The sequence below is a fragment of the Pongo abelii genome, chromosome 8 (assembly GCF_028885655.2).
Source record: "Pongo abelii isolate AG06213 chromosome 8, NHGRI_mPonAbe1-v2.0_pri, whole genome shotgun sequence".
Classification (NCBI taxonomy): Eukaryota; Metazoa; Chordata; class Mammalia; order Primates; family Hominidae; genus Pongo; species Pongo abelii.
In genome coordinates this window covers 11,413,227-11,431,588 of record NC_071993.2, presented here as the reverse complement: position 1 = coordinate 11,431,588, position 18,362 = coordinate 11,413,227, and the positions used below count along the sequence as shown (strand labels likewise).

Sequence of the window (18,362 nt, the reverse complement as noted above, 5' to 3'; positions counted from 1 at the left end):
TACAGATTTTATGTGTTCTTTTGTTTTTTTGAGATGGAGCCTTGCTCTTATCACCTGGGCTGGAGTGCAGTGACGTGATCTTGGCTCACTGCAACCTCTGCTTCCTGGGTTCAAGTGATTCTCCTGCCTCAGCCTCCTAAATAGCTGGGAACTACAGGTGTGCACCACCATGCCTGGCTAATTTTTGTATTTTTAGTATAGATGGGGTTTCACCTTGGCCAGGCTGGTCTCAAACTCCTGGCCTCAAGGAGTTCCTCAAGGAACTCCTGCCTCAGCCTCCCAAAGTGCTGGGATTACAGGTGTGAACTGCTATGACTGGCCCCATTACAGATTTTTAAAAATATTCACATTTCATGAACGTGTCATATAGAATTGTGTCCTCTCTCACTGCCTGCAAAACTGTCAACCACTGCAGTGAAGCAGCCACTCTGGGGAGAACCCACTCCCCAACTCAAACTTCAGTCAGCTCTTTCTGCCTTTTCCTCCTCCAGCCCCGTCGTGTTTGGCTCCCCTGACACTGTGCTACCCTGAAAGCTCCCTTTCCATCTCCTGGTTCCTCTGTTCCACAAGCACGGACATCCCCCAAGGCTTTCTGCACCTGCTCCCCGCCTTGCCTTGCTGGTGATTTTGGCCTGATGACCTCACCCCTCCCCGGGCTTAGGGCACCCCCCTGGCCTCTGCAGGTCAGTCTCAATCCACTCTGCAGCTCCATGCTCTGGTCAGCCTGATGGTCACACATCCAACTGCTGCTGGACACGTTTCACGGAATGTCCATTCATGTGCACTTGAGCTCTCCATGTGCCACGTCCGATCATTTTGTATGACAGCTTCCTCCTCAACTCCCCTCACAACTGAGAACAATGCTCCACTGGCCACCCAGGCCCCACACACCAACATCATTTTTCCTCCTTTCCTTTTGTTCTCCTTCACATCAAATGGGTGCCTCAGTCCAGTCACACAGGAAATCCATCATTCTTGGGCCTAAAGTCCTGAATAGCTCTTCACTGCTGACAGGAAAAGTCCCAGCTCCTGAGCCCCGGCTTTCAGGGTCCTTGGTGGGCATCCTTGTCCATATGTCCATGCTTGTGAAAAACGAGATGAACCTCCACTTGCTGATTAAATGCTATTTCTGCATTTTCACACATTCGATGTATCTTCCATTCTGCTTCTACTTTTAAACATCCTACCTACCCTGAACATTTTGGCTCAAATGTCAACTCTTCTACTAAAAGTTCCCTTACTTCCTTGGGGCAGAATCTCTCCTGTCACTGACCCCTGTACCTTACCTGCCTTCCTGCTCTCTTCCTGTGCTATACAGGTTGGTGCATTTTGCTTGTGTTTGTAGGTGGCCACTGCATCTAGTTGATGGTGACTGGTTCTCGGGATTAAACCACATCTGAACTAATTTCCATTTTATTGCTTTAAAGTCTAAAGAAATGGAACTTAGAGTATACACTTCTGGGAAGTTGTGACTAGAATAAAGCTTTGCTGATTTTCCCACCTAATATAACACAATTAAGCAACACATGCTTTTCACCAGTGCTAGTGGTAACATGTTTGTATCATACAAGATCACAGAAAATTTAGTGGGAATAAAAATCTCATTAAGTGTTTGGACAGAAAACACAGCCGGAGCTCATACAAACATCACAAGGGGATCTGATGTGGATTTGCCACAGTACAGAAGACTGTGCAAAGCAATATTTAAAAACAAATCGCACTTAGCACAGAATCCAGGGCCACCAACAGCAAAAAGCAAATACATGAAGAATTAGAGTCGATGTCTGCACATATTAAAAAGCCCACTCAAAACAAGAACAATGCGCTTGGTGAGTGGCAGCCCTAAGATGCACGCGAGGATCTGTCCACCCTGGGGACGAAGGCACCCGCCAAGGAGATCTCAGGGCACAGGTGGAATCTACGTGCATAAATCCCAGCGTGGGCTCTGTGGAGAACCGTAAATATCTCTACCCCCACAGCTGTGCGGCTTTATTAAGCTTTAAATTGGTTACAGACTATTAAGAGACTCCAGCCTGCTCCAGGTTGGGGCATCGCACAAACTGCCTGGAGTGTCCATCCACTCACTGGGCAGAAGTTCATTCCACACCCAAACTCCCCGCACACGTGGGGCCCTCAAAACCCCTCTGGGTGGGAGGGGTTTGCATGCTCTCTCCTCCTTTAGAAGCAGGATGATCAATGCCAAGTAAAGGACATTTACTAGGAAGACACACTGTTCCCAACTACTGTTTTCCCCAACAATATCAGTTTTACATGCCTAAGAACTTTCAAACCACTTGGTTTTCGTGTCATGCTTCTGTCGAGAAGCCACAGAGCAGTCCAAGCAGCAGGGCCAAGTGCTAAATCCTCTCGCTTTCTGGTTTGGCCACTTGCAGTTCTACCTTAAGGGGGGGCCCTACTCCCAGCTCTCTGCTGCACTAAACACAGAGAAAGATGGTACAGCTCAAAGGAGAGGAAGAAAGGAGAGAAAAGAGCTTCCCTCTCCCACTCTTGGTCTCATTCACAAAGTTTAACGTAAGATACACAAAATACTGGTTATGACGTTTTAAGAGTGTAGAAGTTACAATTTATACTTAAAGGCTATTCAAATTGTTTTTACCATGGTGTGAATTCAGTAAAATGACGCTTTTTTTAAAAGCTGATGCTAGAAGAGAAAGGACATGCAGGCAGGAATCTTCATCAGCTTTGTCTACTGATGTGTCTCCAGTGCTGGAACAGTTCCAGGCACACAGATGCTTGACACATATTTGTTGAATGAATGAAAAAAAAATCTATCAAGAGGTGACAGTCACTACAGAGTCATTTTATTAATGGAACATGTTATGTAATGTGTGACTCCATTAACATTAATGAAAATAAAGTGAGCCCCATAATGTCAAGAGCAAACAAGATGATTTTCAGAAAGGCAGTGTAAAATGTTGAAACTTGCAGGAAATGAGCAAAGAACGGGAGGTCAGTGCTCTTTCTACTGCAGCAAGAAGAGTGTAAAGAAGTTTGACTGTCAGCACCATAGGAATAAAATATAAAAAGACGTCTGACAGGTTTTTTTTTTTTTTTTTTTTGAGACAGAGTCTCACTCTGTTGCCCAGGCTGGAGTGCAGTGGCGCTATCTTGGTCACTGCAACCTCTGCCGCCCGGGCTCAAGTGATTCTCCTGCCTCAGCCTCCCGAGTAGCTGGGATTATAGGCACCTGCCACTGTGCCTGGCTAATTTCTGTAGTTTTAGTCAAGACTGGGTTTCACCATCTTGCCCAGGCTGGTCTTGAACTCCTGACCTCGTGATCCACCCGCCTTGGCCTCTCAAAGTGTTGGGATTACAGGCATGAGCCACCGCGCCCGGCCGTTTGACAGATTGAAACCCACACATGAACAGCCCGTTTTACCAAATGGCTTGACTCTGCCTGACTGGGACACTTAGCTGCTAGTGGAGGGAAGAATGGTCTGCCTTGAGATTTCCTTCTTTTAAGAATTAACGACGACAAAAGATGGATGTGAGGAGAAAAAGAGGACGGTAAAGGCTCAGCCCATCTTCCCAGGAATAACTGGTCCCCTGCACTTATAAAACGCCCTGTATTTTGTAAGTGTGGTATAAGTAAAAAATACTCTGAAAAGCTAAATGGGACCTTGCTTATGTAAACAGTGTGGGCAGGCACCGGAAGACCGTGTGGAGTTAGCAGTGCACACAGAGCTAATGGGCACTGTCTGGGGATGATCTGCCGTGAGGTTATCTTTCAAAAGCACACATTAGAGTAGGTGGTTCTTCCGAAGATGAAATGCCCTTCTCTGATACCAGACTCGTACTTATTCTATATCATGACATCAGAGCATTTTGAAAGCCACTATTTGTCAAATAAGCTGCTCCTGTAATAAAAAGACTGCTTCATATGATTGTTTTGGTGTAAGTTAGTACTGATTTATTCTTCAGAAACCTGTTGGACCTGAGTATTCACCTGTAAGCGGAAACCAAATTGCAGGTTTGGTTCTTGAGGGATCCAGGCAGAGGCACGCCTTACAGGTGAATTGGGTGGGTGTGCTGACCCTGCCAACGTCACCGTGAGGGACTCAGCTGCCTCCTTAGAGATGTGCGCGCTGTACTAGACTGAACAGATGGCGCTTAAACATTTGTCTTTGACAATTTTTGTTTCGCTATTCCACTGAATTAAAAACAAAACAAAACAAAACACTTGAGGGCCTGTGTCTGATGTGCTGTTCCAGATGCAAGGGGGAATTACGAGTAAATAACACACCATCCCTACTTTAAAATAACTCACTGGCTAGAGGGCGAGACACAAAGCGAGTGCCCACATCACCGTCCTGCAGACAACAGGGTCAGCGTTAGTGGAGGGAGGCCGAGTGTGCCCTGGGAGCACAGGAGAGGGGCGGCGTCTGCAGAACGCCTGGCCAGCACTGACACTCCAGCCCTCTCCGCCCCTGGCCTCAAGCAGCCCGACAGCTCCTCAGGAACCTCTGCACTGCCCCAGGTCTAGAATGAGCTAGGTACTTACTCAGCAATAAGATGTGGAAGTGATCAATCCTAAACTAGAAGGCTTCATGGTAGAAGTGGCATTTGCATTGATTCATAAAAGTAGTAGGTTACTGAAAACAGTTTTTACTAATTACTGCCAAAAATCTTATTATAGTTTAAATTACAGAAGCAGCATAAACTATACTTTTTATAATGTGCATTAGAAACGCTTTTATACCCACCCACACTATTCTCAAGAATCAGCACTGCAACAAATTAGTGATGTATTAGATTTTTGTGGGAGGAAATGGGGGAGATGTTTTAGGTAGAGAAGCCTGCAAGAATAATGGCGTAAAGGCTGACGGTGTGGCTGGGGTACAGGGGGTGGCCTGATCTGGGCAAGTGTGTGCTGGCTGGATTCTGGACGGAAGGGCGGAGGTGGTCCAGGTGGACCCTGAATGCCACACTCAGGAGTTTGTTTCACTCCAGTCTAGACCATGGTTGCCAACAGTGTGCAAGACAGACAGAGGGAAGGGGCCGAGTTGGAGTACAAGAGGAGAGAAGTAGTAGTAGTACAAGAAGTAGTACAAGGGGAGAGAAGATAAGGGTCTCTTCCAGGCTCCTGTTGCCTGGGAGGGAAAAGATGCTTCACAGGGAGAACTGAGGGGCTGATGAGGCACGCAGCTGAGCCAGGGGCTGGCTGCAAAGATCAGCGACCAAGTCACATCAGCCACTGGGACAATCCATTTAGCAGGGTGGGGCAGGCAGCGGGAAGGGCAGGTCTGTGGGGCAAGTTTAGTGCTCAACTCTGAGGTTGTGGGACCACTGCAGTAGTCTTGGGGAGACAGCCTCTTTGTCCACCTGTCTGTCCCTGTCTCCTGCCCCACTCTTTCCCATCTTGTGATACTGCCTCGTGCATGTCACCACTTGGAGGGGGCAGTGCAGGCCCCAACTCATTTTTATGTATTTGCCCTGCATGAACTAGAAGGCTCAGAAATGTGGGTTAAACTAGCTTATGCATCACACCTCTTTGCCTAATGCAAGTTCTCCTCTGATGCAAATGCAGATATATATTGAAGGTGGCGACAAAGCCTCCTGTCAATGGAAAGGCCACAGGATAATTTCAAGGGTGAATTCTCATTTCCCACTGCTCATTCAGCTGCTTTGGTGACACAGGTGTGCAAGAACAACAGTCACCGTCCATCGGTCATGACTATGTGAGGCGGGCAGGGGATACCTGAACAATGTCCAAACACCTCCAGTCTCTGTTACTCTCAGATAGTCAAAGAGGAAGTGTCACCATTTCCTTAAAGCTTTGTGTTTGTCACAGCCTTCAAGGAAGCTGGGGACACCTTGAAGATGGGGACAATACCACCCAGAATTCAAAGTGATAACTCTTTGAAGAGCCAATGGTGGGAATGAAAAAATGCTTCCTAGCATTTTAGAATGCCTTGTACTATGGGAAGAACCAGTCTATGATCCTGGAATGTGTACTTGATCAACTCTGCACTTACAGAAGCATTTGGAGAATTTTAAAGCATCCTTTTCTTTAAAAGAAGAAGACAGAAGAAGTTCAGTGGAATAACACGGTATGTGAATGCAATATATTTTAGACCAAAAAATATTCATGTGTGGTAACAGTAACAGTCTCTTCAAGCTCTCAAAATTACCAGACAAACCAACTCATCTGCAAGCTGAAGGGAAGACAAACATTATCTTCTTTAATACCTAGCTAAACCCCTTCTAGACAATTTGCCTCTTACATAAACAGAGACACAGTCCTCAAAAATAGGTTAAAAACTGGGTAACAATAAATGACCCAAGAATTAATTAACTAAATAGGAGACTGGGGTAAACAAAGGAAAAATGATCATATCAAAATAAAAGACAAGAAACATGATTAAATTAGGCTTCAAAAGACCCGTGAGAAACCATAAAAGGTGTAATATGCACTTACCTGGTTTTTATTCTTTCATGATTTAATTTCTAATTTTATTCACTACCATCTGATAATTGCATGAAACACTTATTTTAACCATGGGCAATTTATACTATTTTAATTTTTATTTCAAGGCCATGAGACAAAGGAACCTATTTATTGCCTAAGGGGATTTTTTTTAACAAAAATTAAAGCTTAATCTTTCATGTTTTAAAGCCAAGACTGTTTAAAATCACTTATAATAATGCTGTAGGGAGACTTTTCCTGGGTATGCAAAGCTGAAATGATAAATTTACAATTATTAAAAAAATTAATAGTTTGGGGGATTGAATTGTCCCTTTGCTTTCCAGATGAATTTGTCTGAAGTTTAAGAGACACGCTTAAAAACAGGGTAAACCCCAGGCCTGTGGAGGAGAGATGGGAAGAAGCTTCCCTTCAACTCAGGGGCGGGTGAACTGGCTCATGGTCCAAACAGTGTGCCCAGTTTATTATCATTTAAAGAGTAAATGATGGCAATGGCCTTGGGAACGGCTTTCAACCCCTTTTATCTTCTAGGAAATTGCCTTGATGAAGTGGAGAGTCATGAATTCTACTAACCACATTTTCTGTGACTTTCAAAAAGTCCCTGATGGAAATTAGACAAATAATTTACTTTCACTTAAACACCAGATTTTTTAGTTACACTTAAGAAAAATAATTGAAATGTAGATTTCAATCATTGCTGCTGCTACACTTCAGGATTCTAATAAAATACTTTCAGTTATTATGCAAAGCATTCCTCAGTAGAGAAGAGAAAAATCACTCTCAGTGACACCTAAGCGAGCGGCGCGTTCTGAAGGGCAGGAAGCCTCTTCCAGAGCAGTCAAGGCAAGGACGCTGCGCTGGTGTGGTTTTGACTCCAGCAGGGAGGAAGGCTCATCCCACAACACATTTTCCTTCACTGCAGTCTCAGGAAAAAATTGAAAATAGTCACATACGTTTAAAATTCCTTTCCGACCAACACCTAGGCCGTCGCCCTAGGCCGTCTGAGTAGCCCACATCTTTTTTTTTTTTTTTTTTAAGACGGAGTCTCGCTCGTCGCCCAGGCTGGAGTGCAGTGGCACGATCTCGAGTAGCCCACATTTTAAGAAGGTTACAACAAGCTCACACTCCTCCCAACGTGGGCTGGAACGGACGTGGTCCACCACGGAGCCCCCACTCCACTCTCCCCTGCCCACTGGCTCTGTCCTCTGCCTCAACATGTGCCATGGCTTCCGTCACAGAACTCAGGTCTCTGCTCAAAGGTCACCTTTTGAGAGAGAGGTCACCTCCTCCAGTCCCCTTCCCCCTTTTTCAGTGGGATTCTGTCACATATCTGTCACTCATTGCTTTGCTTCTTGTCCAAGTCTCTGATGGACTGAAGGACTCCCGAAGGTAGGTGGCGCGTCTGTCCTGCTCACACCACAAAGCACTTCCGGGATATGATTTTTGGGTTATATTAGCTACAATGATCAGCCGACAACTGCTTCCTGCATTTGGCTTCTTAAACTGTCAAGCCTCCTTCGGACTGAAGATGCACCAAAATGCATTCACAATACTCCGTGCTATTTTGGGGTAATCAAAGTACTCACAGGGGAGAAAAAAATCCCACTTAAGAAAATACATTTTAATCTGATTTATGAAATCTAAGTTGGGAGGGTCAAATTTTCATTTTTTTTTTAATGACTTATTTTTATGAAGGGGAAATCTATCATGTTAAAAATGTTTATTTCTCAAAAGGGATCATTACAGGATTTACTTAAATAAGTTGATGTGTTGCACTGAAGCTATCACTTAATTTCCTGAAATTAAGGGTGACAAAGTTGATTTTGCAGGAATAGTGTTTATTATATTAGATGAGGCCCACATATAGTAACGGTATGTTTTTGAAGACACTGTACATAGTGAAGTCAATACACCTGCCATGCGATTTCAGCACATTACAGGGAAATCCACCAGCTTCTCCTAAACATCTCTCAGACTTCTCCCTCGAAACAATCCCCCAGGTGAAATGTCTTAGATACACAATGTTCTATGCAGAGACCAAGGACAACTGCTCTTTCGAGAACTGCCAGCTCTAGGAACCTGCCTCATTCCTCCCTCAAGTCAAAAGCCCTAAAACAGCCAGTGTGGAGTGGGCTGCAGCTTTCGATGTGTGTTTCCTGAAAACACACGTGCTATTTTTTCATTAAAGTTTTTCCAACACTTAGCTAATCTTTGGGGCACAGCTGATAGGGGGTCATGGGATTTTGAAAGTTAGAAGGAAGCTTGGAGACTGTCCAGGCCATCTCCTTCATGTAACAGAAAAGGAGGTGAGATAATCTATTGAGGTCTGGAAAACTCAGAGAAGGAAAGCCAGTGAAACACTCGACTTTTTTAAATTAAAAAAAAAAAAAAAACTCAAATCACGGTATCTAAGCAACCACATTCTATCTGGCTTGTATGAAAAGACAACTGGCATCTGCTTTTGAATAAGGCAACAAAATTTGTGAAGAAAAAAAGACTTTAAATGACACACCCCAGAGCCTGACCAGAAATGAGCAAAGATGTTCCTTACTGGACCGTGGATTTTAAAATCAAATGTGATGGAGTTGGTGTGAAATGTAACATGGGAATGATTAGGAATTCTGAAACAGAATTCTTACACTGCTGTTTTGAAAAAGGACAGAACAAAGAAAGACTAAGCGACAGAGGCCCTTCATAGTGGTAACAACTTAACTAGTGTTGAATGGACTAGTGTTTATAACAGAGTGAATGTGTGAGAACGGCTTGCACAGTGGATTCTCACTGAAAACTTTTTTTCATATTATCCATGGAAAATAAAAGACAAATTCGAACTTTGATCATTTTTAAAAATAAAATAACCCAATGACATAAAGCAGCCCAGTGTAGTATCTCGGCTCCATCCTGGACACGTCTAGCCTCACCCTTTGCACCTGGAGGCACAGAAACCTACCTGCCACTCCTGCTGCATCACCTGCAAGGGAAGAGCACCCCCCACACTCACCGGGACTTGTGAGGGCTCCCAGGGCGCTGCTCGTGGTAGAGAGAGGGTTTGCATTGGTGCTGGTGGCTGAGGTCTGGGCCGCAGCTGCAGCAGCAGCCAGCGTCGCCAGGTTCTGCAACTGTAAAGCATTCATGCCTGTGCAGGGAAGAGAAAGCTACTTTTAGCAACAGGCCTCACACTTCTACAGTTTCCAAACAACAGTGGGCTCATCAAATCGTCAGGACACATGATGAGAGCAGACGACCCTGTGCAAGGTCACCTGCCTGGGTGGGAGCTGGGCTCTCCAGCCCTCTCCTCCAAGGCTACCTCTCCTTCAGTTCTCTCTGATGCAACTGCTCTTCCTAGAGACCACATACCCAGAAAGGAGCCTGAATCCCACCCCGTAGTTCTCCCCAGCAGAGCCTGCGCTTCTCCCTCGCTAACCAGTATTCTTAGCCCACAGCCTTCCTGCCATGCTGTAGAGATAAGTGGAAAAGAGGAGAGATTTTGGTGCTGACTGGCCAGAGCAGGGCCTTGTGGACTGGCAACTTCTATGACATAGCTGCCAAGACATGGTGAGATGTGGCAGCAGCTGGAGGAAGGGCTTCAAGGTAAACTCAATCCCTCAAAACGAGGTATTCCAGAAGAAACTACGTTTTACTGGAAGCTGAACTGGTATGGGTTCTAAGCCTGTTAATCTATTTCTTGACAGTGAATGGCAGCATTAACTGAACCCCACCTCGAAGGGTTGTTGTGCAGATTGAATAAGATGATGAAAGCAAATTACTTTGGCATAACGTAAGTGCTCAAAGAATGTCACCTTTTATTTTTGTTGTTGCTATTGCCATTGAACTTCTCTCTCTGGATTTAAGTGTGAACCCTAAAATGTGTCCATAGGGAGTTCAAATTTCGTATTTGATGAATACAAGAATGACTGAATAAAAATGGCTGTACCTTAATAGTTTCATTTGTAAAATATTTGTATTTACCTTTTAAAGGGATTTATGTTTTAAAGAGGGACTTTAACTACAATAAATGTGTGACTCATGAAAATTATGAAAAAAACAGAAATGAAAATTAGCATGAACATAAGAGTGGGATTAGCCAAGAGATTTGGGGCAACAATCTAGGGGTGGGCTCAGCCCTGGTGTCTACACTGGATAGTTAGTTTAACTATCTTTTCTCCCTGTAGCCCGCTTCCATCTCTCAGTCCAAAGGTTCTCTGAATGGTCAAATTATGTTTCCGTGATTCACTTCACCGGAAGACTGCACATGTGAGAAGCATGAAACAATGGTTCTCTCCCTACACAGAGGAACTGAAGATAGAAAGATGGTGGACTTCAGCTTCATTTTACCTTCTTCTCTGGTCTTAAGTCCAGATACTTAATCAATATCTATGGAGCAAATTTAGTCTTCTTTAGGGAGAGCGCCCTGAGAGCTGCTTCTGTAATGTGTGTGTAGGGGCGTTGGTGGAGGGGTGAGAGAATGTTCTAGCAACGTACATGTGTAAGCCCCCAGCCATGGGGGCAGCTCAGTGCCTGGCTGCTGAGTGCTCTAGACAGCACTCTTCTGCTCTTCTGCCCAGGCCTCCTCAACCAGGGTGTATTTCCACTTAGAAAAAAGTTCCTCCTGTCCTGGTTGCTAAATGGATTCGCATTTTGTCCAAAGTGATACTCTATCTTCTTCCAGGAGACATCCAGACCTTTTGGCTTAGGTTGAAAGCCAAGCACCTGCTTTTCAAAACCTACTTATTTCACAGGGATGCTTGAAAGCAGGACAGAAGTATTTGTGTAATCCTGTGAATTTCTACAAGAAAAAGGCAGACTTCCGGCAACCCTGCTTTATCAAGTGAACACAATCAAAAGAAAGCACTCTCTGGTTTTCTCTCATCAAGGATCACACAGTGCTATATTCATGAGAACGTGGGTGTTGAGAGGCCCTGGTCTCATTTTTCAGTTTTACTTTAGGAAAATGGAGGAAATACGCAAGTTGCCTGGCCCTACTGCAGACCAACATGGCCCCAGCAAGGGGCTCTGTTTCCTACAAACACAGGAATGCATGTTTGACTTGAGTGTGAGGGAGCACCAAGGCTGTGCGAGGTCTTGCAAGGAGTGAGGTACGTTCACGCAGGTCTGTCCATGCCCTCTGGGCTCTCTCATGATGCGTGCTTCCTCTAACGTGAACCATGACCAGACCACACCACCAACATATGGCTGAGCACACAAAAACAGAGCTTAGCACCAAAATCAAAGCCTACAATATGCATCTGGCACCGATTAATGACAGGCAGAGCCACCATTCTAGGCTCAGGCCAGCGGATCCCCCTCCAGGACATATATGACCCTCCCAGGTAGGAGCCTCAGTGATGGAGCTGTGTTGATGGCCTGGCTCAGCTGGCCCACTTGGGTCAGAGACATCAGGTCCCTGGCCAAGGCCTCACAGCCAGGGAGGAGACCCTCCTGGGCCTTGGCAGAGCCTTCTGCCCCATCCCATAGCCTCCTCCTAAGGAAACAGGGTTTACATTTAATGCACACACTTTCTCTGTTAGCTGCAAATTTCTTTATCTGTTTATAACTCTTTTGTGGCTCTCATCATACCCTACGTTGACATTATTTATATGTATTTCTTGCCCTCCCAACCAGATACCAAGTTCCTTTAGGACAAAAATTATGTCTTACTCATTTTCAAGTCCATGTAAACACACACACACACACACACACACACACACACACACACTTGAATATATACAGTAGGTCATGAGCAAATCTATGTAAGACAAACAAACAGGGTAACAGACAGTTTGACATTTACATAAATTGCTCTAAAGAGTACTGTCTGTACAGAGCTAGCCAAGGTTTTAGTTTTCCCCATTCTTTATTAGTCCTTTGGTATTTACAACAGCATCAAATATTGGCTGGTTCCTCTCAATCATTAACTAATCCACTGTGCAAATACTTACTAGGGCCCATGTTTAGTCCTTCTCTCACCCACTGACATTCACTAAAGGTCCTGGAACTGAGCCGACAGCACTCAGGTTCTCTCCACTGCCCGCTTCTTTAGGATCCAGGGCCGAGGGCCTGGGTGTCCTTCTCTTCATTTCTCCTCCACGCACTTTACCACCCAACAGAGTTTCTGACATTCTCCTAAGCCTTTCCCTGCTGCCGCCTGGAAAGTCCAGGGGGAGTGGCTGAGTCTCTGAGGCACCATACTGGGGCATAGCTAACACTGCTCAACAGCCAGACTGTAAGGAAAGGAAAAACTATGAGTCAAGGAAGCTGAGATGAAGAGTGGAAAGCAGAGGATACTGTGATCCCCAGCATCTGAGGGATTTGAGGACAAAAGGAGAGAAGAAGAGTTAGTCAGAACCAATCATGGAGGCGGATCCATATTTGCTCGTCCATCTATCCACCCATCCATCCATCCATCCATCCATCCATATATCCATCATCCACCCATCCGCCCGCCCATCCATCCATCCATCCATCCATCCATCCATCCATCCATCCATCCATCATTCCGCGTATCCACCCAACTATCCATCCATCCACCTAATTATCCATCCACAGATCCATTATTCTCCCACCCATCCATCATCCACACACCCATCCATCTCTCATCCACACACTCAACCATCCCTCATTGTGGGATAGATGCTCCCACCCATCTATCCATCATCTAACCACCATCCATCCATCCATCCACCCACATATCTACTCAACTATCCATCCATCCACCCATCATCCACCCATCCATCCATTATTCTCCCACCCATCCATCATCCACCCACCATCCATCCACCATCCATCCATCCACCCACATATCTACCCAACTATCCATCCATCCACCCACCTATCATCCACCCATCCATCATCCTCCCACCCATCCATCCGTCATCCACCCATCCATCATCCACACACTCACACATCCTTCATCAGCACACCCATCCATCCCTCATTGTGGTATGGATCCTCCCACCCATCCATCTATCTATCCATCATTCACCCACCATCTATCCATCATCCACCCACCCCTCCGTCCATCATGCTCCCACCCATCCATCCATCATCCATCTACCACACACTCATCCATTATCCACCCACCACACACTCATCCCTCATCCACCCACCACACACTCATCCCTCATCCACCCACCCCTCCATCCATCATGCTCCCACCCATCCATCATCCACCCACCACACACTCATCCATCATCCACTTACCACACACTCATCCATCATCCACCCACCACACACTCATCCAACATCCACCCACCCCTCCGTCCATCATGCTCCCACCCATCCATCCATCATCCATCTACCACACACTCATCCATTATCCACCCACCACACACTCATCCCTCATCCACCCACCACACACTCATCCCTCATCCACCCACCCCTCTATCCATCATGCTCCCACCCATCCATCATCCACCCACCACACACTCATCCATCATCCACTTACCACACACTCATCCATCATCCACTTACCACTCATCCATCATCCACCCACCACACACTCATCCATCATCCACTTACCACACACTCATCCATCATCCACTTACCACTCATCCATCATCCACCCACCACACACTCATCCATCATCCACTTACCACACACTCATCCATCATCTACCCACCAAACACTCATCCAACATCCACCCACCCCTCCGTCCATCATGCTCCCACCCATCCATCCATCATCCACTTACCACACACTCATCCATCATCCACTTACCACTCATCCATCATCCACCCACCACACACTCATCCATCATCCACCTACCACACACTCATCCATCATCCACCCACCACACACTCATCCATCATCCACCTACCACACACTCATCCATCATCCACCCACCACACACTCATCCCTCATCCACCCACCCCTCCATCCATCATGCTCCCACCCATCCATCATCCACCCACCACACACTCATCCATCATCCACTTACCACACACTCATCCCTCATCCACCCACCACACACTCATCCAACATCCACCCACCCCTCCGTCCATCATGCTCCCACCCATCCATCCATCATCCACCCACCACACACTCATCCATTATCCACCCACCACACACTCATCCATCATCCACCTACCACACACTCATCCATCATCCACTTACCACTCATCCATCATCCACCCACCACACACTCATCCATCATCCACCCACCACACACTTACCACACACTCATCCCTCATCCACCCACCACACACTCATCCATCATCCATCCACCAAACACTCATCCCTCATCCACCCACCACGCACTCATCCATCATCCACCTACCACACAGTCATCCATCATCCACCCACCCCTCCATCCATCATCCACCCACCACACACTCATCCATCATCCACTCCATCCATCATCCACCCATCCACTCATCATCTACCCCACATCCATCTATGATCTGGCACTGATTAATGACAAGCAGAGCCACCATTCTAGGCTCAGGCCAGGGAGTCCCCCTCCAGGACATATTTGACCCACCCATCCATCCATCATCCACCCACCCATTATCCACCTATCATCCATCAACCATGCATCCACCCACCCACCCATCCATCATTCAGCCCCCATCCATCATCTACTCATCCATCCATCTACCCACCCACCCATCATCCACCCACCTATCCATTCATCATCCATCCATCATCACCCATCCATCCATTATCCACCCACTCACTCACCCATCATCTACTCACCCATCCATCCATCTACCCATCATCCATCCATCCAACCATCCAGTAATTACTGAGTGGCCATGATGGGCTAGACCCTGTGCAACACACTGAGGATAAAGTAGAAAACACGATAGTCTGTGTACCCGAGCAGACTGCTGGATATCAGAGCAGGGAGATGTCAGGGAGTAGGGAAGAAATCCCACCAGTTCATCAGTTTCTTGAAATAGGCCCAGATTCAGAATGAAATCCTCCCTGAAGTCTTTGATTCGATGGGGATGGTAGAGAAGCATAGGAAAGCACAGCCCAGCTGAGGAGCTGCAGGAGATGTCATCCCTTCCAGCCTGTCCCTCTCCTAGTCCTTGTGTGCTGACCCATGAGGCTTTCATGGTCCTGCCAACTCTTATTTTCAGAACTAAGTGCTCATAAGCCAGGTGTGGTAGTGTGTGCCTATAGTTCCAGCTACTCAGAAGGCTGAGGATAAAGGATCGCTTGGGCCCAGGAGTTCAAGCCCAGCCTGGGCAACAGAGTGAGACCCCATCTCTTAAAGAAAAAAGAAGTGCTTGTACACCAGAGGTGAGGCAGGGCCTCACGTTTCTTGGAACACAAGCTCTACTGGTGACACCAGGGACAACAGCAGCAATCACCACCACCTCCCAAAGGCAGCGCAGGCTGGTCAAGAAGAGCTCAGGTCCTGCTCTCACACGACCTGGGCTGAAAGCTGGCTCTGCCTCACTTACCGGCAGCCTGTTACCTGGAGCAAGCTAGTTACCTGTTTGCACCTTGGGGTTTTCAACTGTAAAGTGCGACTGAAGTAGAACTCACCTCTTGAGGATTAAGAGATTAAATGGGTCAACACACAGAAAGCTCAAACAACAATGACTAGTGCAGAGTTAAGCTCAAAAAAGAAGCTCTCAGACTAATAACTGCAATAATACTGTCCTAAATGACAATGACAGCAGAAGCAAGAACAAAGTGTGTGCCAGGCAAGCTCCTCAGTGCCTTACCTGTGCTCTGCTACTAGGGTTCCTAACACATCCACGTGGTGTGGGCGCTGTGACTCTCGTACATGTTACAGAGGAAACGGGCATGAAGAGGTGAAAACACCATGCGCCATTCTCCAAGGGCCACTCCCTGAAAGGAGAGAGCCCTGCCCCTTCCCTGGGTGCCTGTCCTCTCCCTGCCAGCCTGGCCTGCCCACAAGCTGCCCTCTGCCCTCTCGGTCCCCATCTGGAGCTGTTCTGACCTCCTCTTCCTTCTCCTCCTGTGCGTTGGTATCCATTTCCTTCCTTAAACTTTGCATCTGAGAGAAGCTTAGAAGGGATAGGGAGGGAGGGATAGGGAGGGAGGAAGAGGAAGGAAAGGGCTGGTCCAGCACAGGGTTTCTAAAGGCAATGTGACAGGGGCCCAGAAGTTAACTCCACCCCCCAGGTCCCTATATCCGCTGGGAATAGCCTTGCTAACCCCACCACAGTATGAACAGATGTGAGAGCTGGCGCGGATTCCAGTCTAGTGCTGCTTCACCATGCAGGGCCGCTCCCTGCCCCAGGGTCCAAGAACATTGGGGCCGATATGAATTTCGTGCATCTCGCCTGAATGCCAGAGGTCTGGGAATGAACTTGTGATCGTGTCTTCATTTGTAACTAAGAATTAGGTTAACCAGTTAACCACTAACTACTTAAGTATGTACTACGTTTTGCTCTCTCAATCAATTTGGCAATTAACACACACATATATTTTTTGAGACAGGGTCTTGCTCTGTCACCAGGGCTGGACTCAAATTATGGCTCACTGCAGCCATCATCTCCCAGGCTCAAGCGATTCTCCCACCTCAGCCTCCTGAGTAGCTGGGACTACAGGTGCATGCCACCACACCCAGCTAACTTTTGTAGAGAAGGGGTTTTGCTATGTTGCCCAGGCTGGTCTGGAACTCCTGGGCTTAAGTGATCCTTGCCTGCTTCTGCCTCCCAAAGTGCTGGGACTACAGGTGTGAGCCGCCGCACCTGGCCTAATTTCTTAACGTGATTTCCTTCTGCATCCATCCCCAGAATCCCAGATATCACAAACCACTGGCTCTAGCTGCCTCAGTGACCAGACAGACCCTTGTCCGCTGCTGCCTCAGTGCTCTTTGTCGTGTTCTTCATCTACCCCACATCAGGCCCCTGAACTTGGTGCTTCTGAGGCAGAGGTCCCTGACAGGATTCAGGGTCTCTGCAAACTCTCTGAAATTTTATAAAAAACTATGTGTGTGATGTGCATGCAAAACGTTTTTGGTGACAGATCCTAAAAAGCTGAAGAACTTCTGACCTCTTTAGACAATCTGAAAGAGTGGTAGTGGAAAATCACTGCATGAGAGCCCAGGGGTGGGGCAGTGACTTGGGCCATCACAAAGAAATGAGAGCTGAGGAGTGAGGACACACAGAAGAGGGAGGATGAAGGAGACAGTGCCTCCTCCCGTTCTGAACTCACACTCACACACACACACATGCACACAGGCATGCACAAGCACGCCAGCACCAGAAGCAGCCAGGCGAGCCCGAGCTCCTCCATTCTTAGCTACTTTCCTGGGCACAGGTGACAACGGGGGAGGACCCAGTGAAGGCTGGAGCCAGGAAGCCCCAGAGAGCAGCCCTTGAGAGCCCTAGTACCTCCCCTGCCTCCTGGACATCTCACTCCAACCAGGACTGAGGCTGGAGGGCAGTGAGGGCACTGTTTCCTCCACCCAGAGTGGCCTCTGTCCACTCAGTCAGGCAGAGGCCGCAGCCCATGTGTCCTCTGTCCATCCTGCCCCATGGACATCCCCGCACCTACCGATCTTCTAGGCGCTACTGACCATCTCATGCTCTGTCACACCAGAGTAATAACCCAGGGCGAGAAGAGCGTGGGGACTGTCTTGGCCCCAGTGTTCCTGGGCCCTTGCCTGGCAATGATGCACATCCCCAGTGGCTGGTGTCTTGGCTCCTCCCACCACAGATGGATCCACAGCCACAGCGCCATCACCCAGAACGTGAACATCTCACCTGCCTGCCTTCCCCTCCTACGCAGGGTAGAAGCGGTTTTGGGGAAAGGCACTGGCCTGATGTGTGGACACCAGCCAGGGCATCTGGGTGAGGACAGAGGTTCCCTCTCCCTTCTTAGCCGGACCAGGCTTCTCGGGCACAGGTGTCAGGCGCAGGCCTGCTCCTGGATGGCGCGCAGGGCGTCTCCTGCAACTCCCCTTATTCCTCCCCAGAACTAACAGCGGGCT

The 18,362-nt window shown here is 47.4% G+C and overlaps 1 protein-coding gene across 21 annotated transcripts in view; it reads right to left on the bottom strand.

Annotated features, from left to right (window-relative positions):
• CELF2 (CUGBP Elav-like family member 2) overlaps nt 1-18,362 on the bottom strand; it is a 541,707-nt gene that overhangs the window by 36,551 nt on the left and 486,794 nt on the right. For all 21 annotated transcript variants that reach the window (XM_063727160.1, XM_024253110.3, XM_063727159.1 and 18 more), the window contains 1 exon segment: nt 9,447-9,581. In XM_063727160.1, the coding sequence (XP_063583230.1) occupies nt 9,447-9,581 (135 nt within the window).